This window comes from Hyperolius riggenbachi, chromosome 8, assembly GCF_040937935.1.
Source record: "Hyperolius riggenbachi isolate aHypRig1 chromosome 8, aHypRig1.pri, whole genome shotgun sequence".
NCBI lineage: Eukaryota > Metazoa > Chordata > Amphibia > Anura > Hyperoliidae > Hyperolius > Hyperolius riggenbachi.
In genome coordinates, this window is record NC_090653.1 from 57,730,459 (window position 1) to 57,745,322 (window position 14,864).

Sequence of the window (14,864 nt, forward strand, 5' to 3'; positions counted from 1 at the left end):
AGTCACTTTATTTTCTTTTTCTCTGCAGAGGACAGGTCAATAGTTAACTGGCCTGCTCTGTAAAATCATTTAGAATGCCGAGTATTGTGTAAACTGCAAGTATTAGAGAATGATGCAATGTTATAACAAAATACTATATAAGGGCCCGTTCAGACTACAAAATGCGGACCGCAACGCATGCGGACCGCAACGCATGCGGACCGCAACGCGTACGAACGCACGCATGTCCGCGTTCGTATGCGTTGCGTGGCTGATCCCATCACTGAAAAGTGAATGGGACAGCCGCGCGTTTTTGTAAAATCTGCGTGCAGCATGCGTTCCCGGACCGCACAGGTCCGGAACGCATGCTGTGTGAACATCAGACATTGCACTCTATGCAATGTCTGATGTCGTGCGTTTTGGCCACCTGCACGCGTTTCCAAAACGCGGCTGGAAACGCGTGCAGTGTGAACGGGCCCTAACTAAAAATATATATATGAGCCTATTTTCGTTGCTACTAATGTTCTAGTAATTATCCGTACTACACAACCAATTCAGTTTATCCTAATTTTTTTTTTCCTGCTTCAGTGTCTCTTTAAATATTTAGGTATGCACTTTACGTAACTGAATGATACAAGTCGGAATAGCTGAAAGATGTACAGATCATCATACCTCAGGCAGTGTTCTACTACAATCTAGTGCTTGCAACAAAATCATGGAGCCTGTCGGGCCCGTTTCCACTATCGCGAATCCGCATGCGTTGCCCGCATGTGGATTCGCACAGTCAGTACAAGTGGATGGGACTGTTTCCACTTGTGCGTTTCCCCGCACGTTTTTCTGTGCAGAAAAAATCTGCAGGGTAGGGCCCTCAGAATTCGCCTGCGTGTGGAATGCAGGCGAATCGCACGCAATGTATTTAATAGGGAAATCGCATGCGTTTTCCCCATGCATTTTTTGCCGCGATTTCGCATAGGTATTAATGTTAATTTACACAGGCAGTGACATGGTTAAATTCGCATACAGCCTTACCTATGCGAAATCGCATGCGAAATCGCGGCAAAAAACGCATGCGGAATCGCACCCGCATGCGATTTGCCTGCGGTGATTCGCCGGTGATTCCGCAACGCTATAGTGGAAACGGGCCCTTAGCCTTGTACTGGTTTGGGTGTTCTGCTGCCACGTAGTGGTTGAAATAACACCATGCAGAAGATGCACATACTGCAGTCCAATACTATAATTTTTAATATGTTTTTTTTTTATACCTTAATATCTCTCAATTTGCTAGATTATAAAATTTACTTAATTTAGTTCACTGTGAGAAACACAACTTTCTTACTGGGAACAATGCAACATTTTTGCATTTTTTTCTGGTTGGAAATGTAAAAACTAAAGAGAGCAAAAGAGTATTGAGAAGTACAGTACTATGTGTAACACACAGGGGCCTCTTTACACTTCTTAGCAAAAATGGCCATGCGACCAGAATGTAATGCACCGGAATGCAATAAGTGTGAGGGCCCGTTTCCACTTGTGCGGTGCGGAATCGCCGCTAATTCCCCGCTGATTAAATCACATGCGTATTTTAGCGCGATTTCGCATAGGTTAGTATTGATGCGATTTTAACCATGTCACTGCCTGTGTGATTTAACATTAGTTCCTATGCGAAATCGCATGCAAAATCGCTGTAAAATACACATGCCAAGACCGCATGCGATTTCCCTATTAAATACATTAGCGGCGATTCGCATAGCGGCGTGCAAATTCTGAGGGCTCTTCCGTGCAGATTTCTCCTGCACAGAAAATCGCTCAGGATTACTGACAAGTGGAAACAGGGCCATCCACTTGTATTGGCTATGCGAATCCGCATGCAGACAACGCACGCGGATTTGCGATAGTGGAAACGGGCCCTGAAAGTCTCCACTGACTTTTATTGTTGTTGAGGCCGCTTGCGGTAAAATAGGATAACGCAACGCAGGAAGTGCCTGCAAGTATAAAAGGGCTTTGAAGAGCACCTGAGACAAAGATAAACAGAGGAACACCAAGAACCCCAATAGTGTAGTATGTATTGACAAAGGGGGTAATGACAAAGAGTAATAGTTGTTATACTCACAGGCATGGGTCACCAATAGGCAACCACTGTATAGGCAGGTGGGGAGATTATCCTGACCTCACTCAGGAATAAGAAGTCACTCTCTGTAGATAGTAGAAAGGGTCGCAACCCTCCACCCAGGGTGGATACAATATTATATAGGAGAGAACAGAGGCGCCAAAAGAATAAAGGGGTTTTAAAGGAGCTTAACCACTTAAGCTCTCAGTCGTTTTCACTTTATGCATCCGAGCAATGTTCACCTCCCATTCATTAGCCTATAACTTTATCAATACTTATCACAATGAACTGATCTATATCTTGTTTTTTTCCGCCACCAATTAGGCTTTCTTTGGGGGGTAAATTTTGCTAAGAGCTACCTTACTTTAAATGCATTTTAACAGTAAGAATAAGAGAAAAAATGAAAAAATTCATTATTTGTCAGTTTTCAGCCATTATAGTTTTAAAATAATGCATACCTCCATAATTAAAACCCACGTATTGTATTTGCCCATTTGTCACGGTTATTTCCCCGTTTAAATTATGTCCCTATCACAATGTATCGCGACAATCCATCACTATTTACAAGCTTAAAAAAAAAAAAAAGAGAGAGAAATATTTCATCTTTACATAGATATTTAAAAAGTTTAGACCCTTAGGTAAATATTTGTGTTTTTTTTTTTTATAGTAATGTTTTTTTTTTTTTAAACATTTTATGTGGGCATTTTTGGGAGGGTGGGCTATAAATAGTGTTTTATTTGGGGAAATATTTGTGTATTGTAATGTTTTTTTACTTTTACTTGTAGTTTTACTTTTTGGCCACAAGATGGCAATCTTGATTTTGTTTACATGACGTCACCATAGCTTCAGAAAAAGCGTAGCTTCCGAGAGAAGCTGTCGCTTTTTCAGTGGGGGAGAGGAATCAGTGATCGGGCACCATAGCCCGATACATTGATTCCTGGGCTACCGAATTCGCGGGAGCGCGCCTGTCCTCCTTGACGTTTTATACGTCAAGGAGGACAAAGTGGTTAAAAGCCAAAAATTTGGTAATTAGAGGAGGCAGTGGTGGACTTACCTCCTCCAAGCAGACACAACACGACTGTACATTCTATTTATCTATTTATTAACGAACTCCACATAAAACAAAGCAACGCATTTCACGGGTCAGTGCCCACTTCCTCAGGCAATAGAAAGAGGAGTTACAGCATCTAGCAAAACAAACAACACTCGGCACCTCTGTCTGACAAAGAGGTCTCCGGTTTTATACTTACCTGGGGCTTCCTCCAGTCCCCTTGAGGCCGCTCGGTCACTTGCCGGCTCCCCAGGCTGCTCCTGTCCCCCGCTGGATGGTCCATACTCTGGCCGTGACGCGCTTGCGCAGTTGGCTACGCACGCACTCCCCCGTTGCGCTTATGTAGCTGGAAGCGTTCTGTGCCTATACTACTGCATACTTCAGTGCAGAATGCTCCTGCCAACAGGATCGTGATTGAGGCGCGTATGGCGCCAGGCCGGGCATGCGTACTGGGCCTCCCAGTGGGGGAAAGGAGCAGCCCGGGGAGCCAGTGAGGGACCAATCGGGCTCAAGGGGGGTGGAGGAATCCCCAGGTAAGTATAAAACAGGAGACTTCTGTCATCTCAGGTACACTTTAAAGAAATTAAAAAAGAAAGAAAAAGCAAGCATAACTATACTATAAATCAACTTAAGTTTTGCACTGTAGAAATGTGTGTAAATCTCTGGCCAGGACCCTGGCACTACCGTATAAACAGCTGCAGGTTCTTGTCAACCTTCCTAACCCCCAGGACTTCAATGCACTATAACGTAAGCAAAATTACATTAAAGGGGTTCACTTATCAGGAGCTTCTACCGGCCCCCTGCAGCTGTCATGTCCTGCGCCATCCACTTATGACCCTTGGTTCCCCGCCGCCGATCGAATAGTAAATAGTCGAATAATAAAAAGACCAATAGTGCTTGATCCGGCGTGCATCATCGGGAGTTTATGCGCGTGCTCGCTCCCACACGCGTGGCCACAGCCGCAGTTGGTTCAGATGCTGAATCATACTGGGACCGGCGGCGGGGAACGGCGGATCGTTGGAGGACGGCGTGGGAAATTACAGCTGCAGGGGGCCGGTAGAAGCCTCAGATAAGTGTCCGTTTTTATTATCTTCTCCCCCCACAGAACCCCTTTAAAAAAGCACTGTAATGACATACAGTAAAATGCAGTAAATTATTCAAGATACCCACTTTTAAAGGTGATTTTCCTGGTTTCAGTTTCAGAAACACTTCCTGTATCTATATATTGCTGCCTATTGGTACGTAGCCCTGCCCTAGTAGTGATGTCACAACCTAGGCTGTTTACCTATGCAGAATTCTCCCAGAGTATTCTGGTAGACCAGGCATTATTTGTAATGGCTTTTGAAACCTGAAAAATAAACATTCCACAGAACTGCACCTGACAGGATTAAAAATGTTGCCACCTGTGATAAATTGCATTATGTAAATCAGGGAGAGGAAAGGTTTACTATGTGCAAACATTGGCTATATAAATAATGTAAAAAATATTTCAATAATAAAAATGTGTCTTAAAGAGTAACTGTCAGGCTGCAGAAGCTAATTTAAACCTCTATTCTCCTGTGTTAAACAGTTTAGAAGGAAGCCAAAAAGGCATTAGTGAAGATAAAAATCTCAGTTACCTTTGATGTGTGCTTATCAGCAAAGCTGTTATAGACCCAAGAGGACGCAAGCCGCATACTAAACTGCAAAGCATTCTGGGGCCATCCCCTCGGCTGCTAATGAGACGTTACAGCAGCTTGTAATCAGTCCAGCGCGTAGCACTGATAAATCTCCGGGCAGAGTACACTGCAGGAGTCAGCTATTGTTCCTAGCCACATGGCTCATTAATATTCACTGCACACTGTGTTATTCAGTAGGAGCTTTTCTGTGATCAGGAAGCAGGCAGGACATGACGACACATTTGACAGAAAAACATGGAGCCTGCCATGAGCTGTCAGGAGCATCTATCTCTGCATATACTATATACAAATTCTGCGAAATCCAAACGTGGACAGTGAAATGCATATGTAATGTAAGTACAGCCAATCTTTAGCTACTGATATATGTGTTTATTTTCTCTGAGACCTTATACCTAACAGCTCCTCTTTAACCATGCTATCTGTGGAACATGCTGGTGTTCTAAATGTGCCCATCTGTAGGGAAAAACTATGGGGTACTCACCTCAGGAGGGGGAAGACTTCGGATTCTGGAAAAGGCAATACCCTGTCCTCCACTGGCTCCATCCAGCACCGCGACCCCCAAAACACCGCTTGTCGACGGCATGCACAGTAGCACGGACCCGCTCGGGCTCTGGTGGCGAAAGCCAAGCCCAATCTGGTGTGTGCTACTGATACGCGAGATACCTGCACCTGCGCAGTAGCATGAACCTGATCGGGATCTGCTTTTTGCACCGGAGCCCGAGTGGGTCAATGCGACTTGGGGGTCTCATTGCTATATCAGCTTAACTGAGTAGGACAGGCGAAGCCTCTCCAGGATCCAGAGGCTTCTCCCTCCCGAGGTAAGTATCCAAAATACGCTACCGCAAACCTCACAGGGGAGAAGTAACAGATCTGTCTTGTTTGCTATGCTAACCACAACCGGGAGCCTTCCAAGGATAATGTCCCAAGCTGTAGTTTCACACTCCCCTCTGGAATTTTGCAATCAATGGCCTGGTTGAAATTTTCTGCGCATGCACGCCATCTTGTGATCACACTCATCGCTGGGAGTGCTATCTGCTTTCACAGTTCAATTCCCTCTAAACTGTGCAATTGCATACTGCTCCCTGCGAAGGGAGCGCGATCACGAGAAGCACTCAGCACACCCGAACAGGAAGTCCTGACCTGGCTGCGGGTTGCTAACTTCCAGAGGGGAGGGCAAAGGCCTGGCTGAGATCGGAACTACAACTTGGGGCCTAGCAGACAGTGATGGGCTCACGAGTAATTATGAGTGTCTAAGCACTCGAATTTGTGATTTAAATGAGGCTTAATTGATTCCAGGAGCTTGGGTGGGCGATTTGTTTCTGAGCTTATCGCTTTTCTAAGCGTTTTTTCCAAGCGGTTTTGTAATTCACTCCCTGACGCAAGTCAGGAAGTGAACTCTTTTTATTTATTCAATGTATTTATTCTTAAAAATGTGAATGCAATCGCTACACAAAGCGATTTTGTGAGCGTTTTGCGTTACTCCTATACTTTCCATTGGAGGCGGAATCGCCTCAAAAAATGGTGCACGCACCACTTTACTGAACGGGCAGCGCACGACCCGCGCTGATATGAACCTTCTCATAGACATTAATTGTCCATGCGGTCGGGGGGTAAAAACCCGCACTCAAGCGACAAAAACACCTGTAGTGTGAACAAACCCTACAAGCTGATTCAACAAGACAGTAAATCATCACTATGAATAAGAACTCTGCAAAGACAACAATAAAAACAAGCAAAAAAAACTACAACCCTGCCATGCATTTCCCCTTGCAGAGCCCATCAGTGACGTCACGCTGGAGTTACCTGCACTGTCTCCATACCGATCCTCAGCAGGCTGCATGCTGTGATGCTGCTTCTGCGGGCCCAGCAGAGACTCCATCATGATAAATGAGGAACAATTATAAAGCTAAAGAGGACACAGAGAGCATTTAGGCATGGGCGTGGCCTAGCCCGCGCGACACACGCTACAGCGGGAAGGCGCGTCGCTCTACCCTCTGCGCGTACTTACGTCACCGCCGCTCCGCTCCCTCGTCCAAGGCGTCAATGCGTGTCACGTGACGTACAGAGGAGCGCTGCAGAGTGCAGAGGAGGGGGCGGAGCTGCGGTGACGCACAGAGACAGGCCACACGTTAGCGAGGGGGAGGATTTTTGGCCCCACGCTCCTAGTTATGTCTCCTTTGCATTGTGGTGGTGTCAGATACTTTGTGCTATAAGATGGACCTCCTCTGTCAGGTAAGTGGTCAGAAGCAGGAAATATGGATACAGGGGCCCATTGAACTATCAGTAGGGAGGGGAAATATGGGGGCTGTGCTTCCACCACTTTTTATATTTATTGGTTGCAGAAGGCGCCTACATTTTAGATTTATCCTCCATACCAATAATTAAATAGGCCTCTATGGAGATGCCTGAAAATTAAAGTTCTCACTTTTTTTTTTTTTTTGCGGTGGCAGGGACAGTTAAATTATACAGTAGTCCTTAAAGAGAACCCGAGGCGGAGTTCTCACAATGTAATCCACATACAGAGGCTGGGTCTGCCTATAGAGCCCAGCCTCTGTTGCTATTGCAAACCCTCCTAAGTCCCCCTTGCGCTCTGCAATCCTACATAAATCACAGCCACGCTGTGCGGGCTGTGTTTACATCAGTAATGTCACTCTCCGGTCCCCGCCCGCGTCCCTTCCCTCCTATCAGCGGGGAGGGAAGGGACGCGGTCAGCGGGGAGGGAAGGGACGCGGGCGGGGACCGGAGCTCTGCAGGAGGCGGGGGGAGCGGCAGAGTGACATTACTGATGTAAACACAGCCTGCTCTGACATGCTGCGTGTCAGCAGCGCAGCTGTAATTTATGGCTGGGTACAGAACGCTGGGGGGGCCTAGGGGGGTTTGAAATAGCAACAGAGGCTGGGCTCTATAGGCTAGTGATGGGAATTCCGGCTCTTTTAAGAGAATCGGCTCCTTTGGCTTGAAAGAGCCGGCTCGTATGGCTCTCAAACAGCTCTTTATTTAATATCATTAGAAGCCACTCAAATACGGAAGAAAAGCCCCACCCCATTTCCATGACAACTCCAGGCTGCTTCTCTGAGTGGGGCAATCCCTCCTGCTGCTCTGCTCCACCCCATACACCCCTACAAGCTACAGGAGGAGGACTACATCTCCCGGCATGCCTCAGCGCCCTTTATTACAGAGCAGAGAGCACTGGTGAGTGACTCACAGGCATCGGCTCTTTTTAAACTGAGCACCGGCTCTGGTAGTTCACAGCAAAGAGCCGGCTCTTCGTTTGCTAACGACCCATCACTACTTTAGGCAGACCCAGCCTCTGTTTGTGGATTGCATTCTTAGAACCCCGCCTCTGGTTCTCTTTAACCAGTTCGGGAAATTTTTGGCCTGTGTGTTAGTGAGTAGGTGCGTATAGGCCTATTGCTCATCCCGTGAACCAGTGTCTCCTATTCAGCTATAACCGCCTGTTCCAAAGCCCTGGTTGATGCAGGCGTAGTATGTCAGTGGGAGTACGCGTTCATTTCCAGGGGAAGCCATAGTCACCTGACCCGGAGATATTGTGCGTGCATGCGCAGTATGTCGGTTTGGGCACCCGGTGAACATGCTCGTTGACTACATCTTCCCACAAAAGTGTGTGCACACTCCCGTGGACATACTACGCTTGCTCCGACACCCCCCTTCCCAGAGCAGGGCTTTGGAATGGGGCCGGTTTAAGCTGGAAGTAGACGCTGGGCCACGGGAGGTGTGTTAAGTCTATGCACACCTCCCCACACATACACACGGGGCGTCAATTTCAAAATTCGTTAGGGACTAATGTAAGCTTTAAAGGTAAAAAGTGAAGCTGTATTGGGTAGGACGGCATAATCAAATACCGAGCCTCCCATTCCCCTCCGTCCTCCGCTGTTCTCCACCGGTCAGTTCCGTTCTCCTGGGCGACTCCAAACCCGGACATACTGCTCCGCGCATGCACATTATGTCCGTTCTGCTTCCCTTTAGCTGTGTAGTCATATCACAGGACAGGAACGCGCTCGCTCTTGCGTCCCAGCGTGAGTGTTGATTGGAGACGAAGGCTACATCACTAGGCGCGGCCACAGGGGGGCAGACAGAGGCGTATCTAGAGGGGTGCAGGCATGGCGCATGCCATGGGCACCAAGGGCGCCATGCCTGCTCCTGTGCTGTGTCCCCATGCTTGCCCCTGTGCTGCGCCCCCTTGCCTGCCCCTGTGCTGCGCCCCCTTGCCTGCCCCTGTGCTGCGCCCCCTTGCCTGCCCCTGTGCTGCGCCCCCTTGCCTGCCCCTGTGCTGCGTCCCCTTGCCTGCCCCTGTGCTGCGTCCCCTTGCCTGCCCCTGTGCTGCGTCCCCTTGCCTGCCCCTGTGCTGCGTCCCCTTGCCTGCCCCTGTGCTTCCCTGTCACTCAGACATCAGATCACATTAATTCTGTCATCTGGGAAACATGGCTACTTATGTATGTAGGGAACCCTTGGCTTATTCTTTAAAGGGAAGGTTCACGGTCCATAAAAGAAAAAAAAAAGCTAATCCACTTACCTGGGGCTTCCTCCAGCCCGTGGCAGGCAGGACATGCCCACAGAACTACTGAGCCTGCGCAGTACAGCCCGAAGGACGTCCGATGATGTCAGCGCGCCCACGTGAGGCGCATTTTGGAGCGCAGAAGAGCCTGACCTGGCAACCGGCCTGGCCAGGTCGGGTGCGCCACCGGAGAAGACCAGGAGTCTGCGGAGCCGTGCCGAGGGCACGTCCTGCCTGCCACGGGCTGGAGGAAGCCCCAGGTAAGTGGATTAGCATTTTTTTTTTTTTAATGGACCATGAACCTTCCCTTTTCAAAAGAGGACAGAAAGAGAATAAGAAGAGTAAAGTAACTCCAGCAACATTCCAAGCCAAAAAACACAGGCAACCATAATACATGTACACAAGAAAGGGTGCTATTTTTAGAGGGGAATCGGGCTCTGACTGGGGAAGGAAGGGGGGGGGGGGGCGCAATTTCTGTGTTTGCCATAGGCTCTATATGACCCAGATACGCCCCTGGGAGCAGAATAGACATCTGCGCATGCGCGACGCAGTATGTTTGGGTTCGGAGACGCTGAGGAGAACGGGACTGACCGGAGAAGAACGACGGGGGATGGAGGGGAATGGGAGGCACTGAGGGGGACATTTATCAAGAGTGTCTGACACAAAATATTAGTAGGTTTTTAGAAATCCGTGCACAATTGTCTCAGAAATCCACGCTAATCTGGCGCTATTACATACAATTTGAGAAGTTTCTTATTATCATGCAGAACAGTTCCTCTGCTGGTTAGAACAGTAAGTATTCGATTATGCTCCCCTACCCAGTACATCTTTGCTTTTTACCAGATCCTTTCAGCTCTGGTATCCTTTAGGTTTAGCTGGGTGCGTGTGTTGGGGGGAGGTTAAGGTTAGCCATTATGGAAAGGGTTAATAGGGGTTCTGTACCATGTTTTTTTTTAATCAAAAAGTGTCACTTACCTGGGGCTTCTAACGGCCCCTTGCAGATAACCTGTCCCGTGCCATCACTGAAGAATCCTCTGTTCCCCGCTGCGGGTCACCGTCCAATTATTCGTCTAACTAGACAAATGTCACTGCGGCTGCGTGGGCGCGCGCGTCCTCGCTCTCCTGCGTGCATCTCCGGGAGCCTACTGCGCAGGTACAGTACAGAGTTTTCTCATACTGCGCCTGCGCAGTAAGCTCCCAGAGACACGCAGCCACTGTCACATTAAAGTTAGCCATGGGGAGGAGGATGATTAAGGTTACACAGTGGGAGACATGGCAGCGCTTTCAAACAACCTCATACCTGAATGATTTAACTGCAATGGTGAGCAGAGCTCCAGAAACTGGACTAAATTACACACCCAGCATACACTGCAGGCAAAGAGAGGGAGGGGGAATTAGTGATTAAGCTGCATCAGTGGGCAGAGCTCCAGAAACTGGACTATATTACAAACCCTGAATCACTATAGACCAAGGGGGGGTGTTAGCTTCAGTGATAATTAGTGCACAAATTATGACCTAATAGACTTCCCCACGGCGGTGACGTACCCCCTTGGGGAAGACCTACCTCTAACCTAGCAATAAAAACATAATTCCTCGTGCTGCTATTCATAAATGGTATACACATTTCATAAGACAAACAAAACAGACAAATGATAAGCGCTCAAGGATGCACCTGAATTGTGAGCCATCAGCGGCAATGCAGAGCCCCCTAGGGCTGAATACATGCCTCTAATGCAAAACAGATGCAAAATTATGTGCTAACTCTAATCTAAAAATTTGAGAGTGAATTTAAAACAGTGAAGGCAGCTAGCCAATAGTATACTTACATTTAAGTTTGCACAGTGGGAGACATGGCAGCGCTTTCAAACAACCTCATACCTGAATGATTTAACTGCAATGGTGAGCAGAGCTCCAGAAACTGGACTAAATTACACACCCAGCATACACTGCAGGCAAAGAGAGGGAGGGGGAATTAGTGATTAAGCTGCATCAGTGGGCAGAGCTCCAGAAACTGGACTATATTACACACCCTGCATCACTATAGACCAAGGGGGGGTGTTAGCTTCAGTGATAATTAGTGCACAAATTATGACCTAATAGACTTCCCCACGGCGGTGACGTACCCCCTTGGGGAAGACCTACCTCTAACCTAGCAATAAAAACATAATTCCTCGTGCTGCTATTCATAAATGGTATACACATTTCATAAGACAAACAAAACAGACAAATGATAAGCGCTCAAGGATGCACCTGAATTGTGAGCCATCAGCGGCAATGCAGAGCCCCCTAGGGCTGAATACATGCCTCTAATGCAAAACAGATGCAAAATTATGTGCTAACTCTAATCTAAAAATTTGAGAGTGAATTTAAAACAGTGAAGGCAGCTAGCCAATAGTATACTTACATTTAAGTTTGCACAGTGGGAGACATGGCAGCGCTTTCAAACAACCTCATACCTGAATGATTTAACTGCAATGGTGAGCAGAGCTCCAGAAACTGGACTAAATTACACACCCAGCATACACTGCAGGCAAAGAGAGGGAGGGGGAATTAGTGATTAAGCTGCCTTCACTGTTTTAAATTCACTCTCAAATTTTTAGATTAGAGTTAGCACATAATTTTGCATCTGTTTTGCATTAGAGGCATGTATTCAGCCCTAGGGGGCTCTGCATTGCCGCTGATGGCTCACAATTCAGGTGCATCCTTGAGCGCTTATCATTTGTCTGTTTTGTTTGTCTTATGAAATGTGTATACCATTTATGAATAGCAGCACGAGGAATTATGTTTTTATTGCTAGGTTAGAGGTAGGTCTTCCCCAAGGGGGTACGTCACCGCCGTGGGGAAGTCTATTAGGTCATAATTTGTGCACTAATTATCACTGAAGCTAACACCCCCCCTTGGTCTATAGTGATGCAGGGTGTGTAATATAGTCCAGTTTCTGGAGCTCTGCCCACTGATGCAGCTTAATCACTAATTCCCCCTCCCTCTCTTTGCCTGCAGTGTATGCTGGGTGTGTAATTTAGTCCAGTTTCTGGAGCTCTGCTCACCATTGCAGTTAAATCATTCAGGTATGAGGTTGTTTGAAAGCGCTGCCATGTCTCCCACTGTGCAAACTTAAATGTAAGTATACTATTGGCTAGCTGCCTTCACTGTTTTAAATTCACTCTCAAATTTTTAGATTAGAGTTAGCACATAATTTTGCATCTGTTTTGCATTAGAGGCATGTATTCAGCCCTAGGGGGCTCTGCATTGCCGCTGATGGCTCACAATTCAGGTGCATCCTTGAGCGCTTATCATTTGTCTGTTTTGTTTGTCTTATGAAATGTGTATACCATTTATGAATAGCAGCACGAGGAATTATGTTTTTATTGCTAGGTTAGAGGTAGGTCTTCCCCAAGGGGGTACGTCACCGCCGTGGGGAAGTCTATTAGGTCATAATTTGTGCACTAATTATCACTGAAGCTAACACCCCCCCTTGGTCTATAGTGATGCAGGGTGTGTAATATAGTCCAGTTTCTGGAGCTCTGCCCACTGATGCAGCTTAATCACTAATTCCCCCTCCCTCTCTTTGCCTGCAGTGTATGCTGGGTGTGTAATTTAGTCCAGTTTCTGGAGCTCTGCTCACCATTGCAGTTAAATCATTCAGGTATGAGGTTGTTTGAAAGCGCTGCCATGTCTCCCACTGTGCAAACTTAAATGTAAGTATACTATTGGCTAGCTGCCTTCACTGTTTTAAATTCACTCTCAAATTTTTAGATTAGAGTTAGCACATAATTTTGCATCTGTTTTGCATTAGAGGCATGTATTCAGCCCTAGGGGGCTCTGCATTGCCGCTGATGGCTCACAATTCAGGTGCATCCTTGAGCGCTTATCATTTGTCTGTTTTGTTTGTCTTATGAAATGTGTATACCATTTATGAATAGCAGCACGAGGAATTATGTTTTTATTGCTAGGTTAGAGGTAGGTCTTCCCCAAGGGGGTACGTCACCGCCGTGGGGAAGTCTATTAGGTCATAATTTGTGCACTAATTATCACTGAAGCTAACACCCCCCCTTGGTCTATAGTGATGCAGGGTGTGTAATATAGTCCAGTTTCTGGAGCTCTGCCCACTGATGCAGCTTAATCACTAATTCCCCCTCCCTCTCTTTGCCTGCAGTGTATGCTGGGTGTGTAATTTAGTCCAGTTTCTGGAGCTCTGCTCACCATTGCAGTTAAATCATTCAGGTATGAGGTTGTTTGAAAGCGCTGCCATGTCTCCCACTGTGCAAACTTAAATGTAAGTATACTATTGGCTAGCTGCCTTCACTGTTTTAAATTCACTCTCAAATTTTTAGATTAGAGTTAGCACATAATTTTGCATCTGTTTTGCATTAGAGGCATGTATTCAGCCCTAGGGGGCTCTGCATTGCCGCTGATGGCTCACAATTCAGGTGCATCCTTGAGCGCTTATCATTTGTCTGTTTTGATGATTAAGGTTAGACATCAGTAGTGGGGGGGTTTAGATTGAGAACAGGTTTAGCTGTTGCATTTGCGTACGTTAAAAAAGGGCGCCGGGAAAAAAGTGCGCAGGGTTTTAAACGATAATCATGAATAACGTTTAAAAAAAATTTGTGCTATATTTTGTTTAAAAATAATGTTTTGTAAAGTTATAAATCATTAAATAATGTGTATGAAATCGGCAATTTTAAAAATGTTAATCTTCCCTGTTTAAAAAGTGAAATTTATAATAACGTTTTATAAAACATTAATAAGAATTTTACTAAAGCTATACCTAACCCTACTCTCACACAGAACCCTCCCTGTACTTATCCCTAACCCCTAGACCCCCCTGTTGGTGCCTAAACCTAAGACCCCCCTGTTGGTGCCCAGGGGCGTCGCTAGCCCTGTTTTAGGGGGGCACGTGCCCCCAATCTTTCCTGGGGTGCCACGGATCTCCCGGCCGCCGCTGCCCCCTCTGTCAGCGGCTCCCTCCAGCCGCCGCCGCCGCGTCTCAGACCTCAGGATCAGGCGGCGAGCCGGCGACCAATCGTGCGGGCGCTAGGACCCAGCGCCCGCACTGATATGCGGAAGTGACATCACTTCCGCATATCGAGCGGGTGCGTCCAGCGCCCGCTCGTACATCTGGTCGGGTCGCCGCTGATCCTGAGGTCTGCTGAGAGGTAGGGGGGGGAGCGGCGGCGGCTAGAGAGGGGGCCTCCCTGGCACTCACTCACTCCCTAAAGGGGCTCCCTGGCACTCACTCACTCCCTAAAGGGGCTCCCTGGCACTCACTCACTCCCTAAAGGGGCTCCCTGGCACTCACTCACTCCCTAAAGGGGCTCCCTGGCACTCACTCACTCCCTAAAGGGGCTCCCTGGCACTCACTCACTCCCTAAAGGGGCTCCCTGGCACTCACTCACTCCCTAAAGGGGCTCCCTGTCACTCACTCACTCCCTAAAGGGGCTCCCTGTCACTCACTCACTCCCTAAAGGGGCTCCCTTGGCACTCACTCACTCCCTAAAGGGGCTCCCCTGGCACTCACTCACTCCCTAAAGG

The 14,864-nt window shown here is 47.5% G+C and overlaps 2 protein-coding genes across 5 annotated transcripts in view; one reads left to right on the forward strand and one right to left on the reverse strand.

The window, feature by feature from the left end:
- Positions 1 to 6,813, reverse strand: part of LOC137528832 (adenosine deaminase domain-containing protein 2-like) — a 43,193-nt gene extending 36,380 nt beyond the window's left edge. The window contains exon 1 of the mRNA XM_068250455.1: positions 6,617 to 6,813. Within this exon, the coding sequence (XP_068106556.1) occupies positions 6,617 to 6,695 (79 nt within the window). The 5' untranslated portion in view covers positions 6,696 to 6,813. The remainder of the gene's footprint in view (positions 1 to 6,616) is intronic.
- A 40-nt stretch (positions 6,814 to 6,853) lies between these two features.
- The window catches only part of LOC137528833 (protein P-30-like), a 99,020-nt gene continuing 91,009 nt past the window's right edge, over positions 6,854 to 14,864 (forward strand). Inside the window, exon 1 of one of the 4 annotated variants that reach the window (XR_011023477.1) lies at positions 6,854 to 7,045. Coding sequence is in view for 1 of the 4 variants with exons in the window: in XM_068250456.1 (XP_068106557.1) it covers positions 7,028 to 7,045 (18 nt within the window). In the remaining 3 variants the exon portion in view is untranslated. Of the gene's footprint in view, positions 7,046 to 13,497; positions 13,606 to 14,864 lie in introns of those variants that run through there. The other 3 variants (XR_011023478.1, XM_068250456.1, XR_011023479.1) reach the window with 3 other exon arrangements.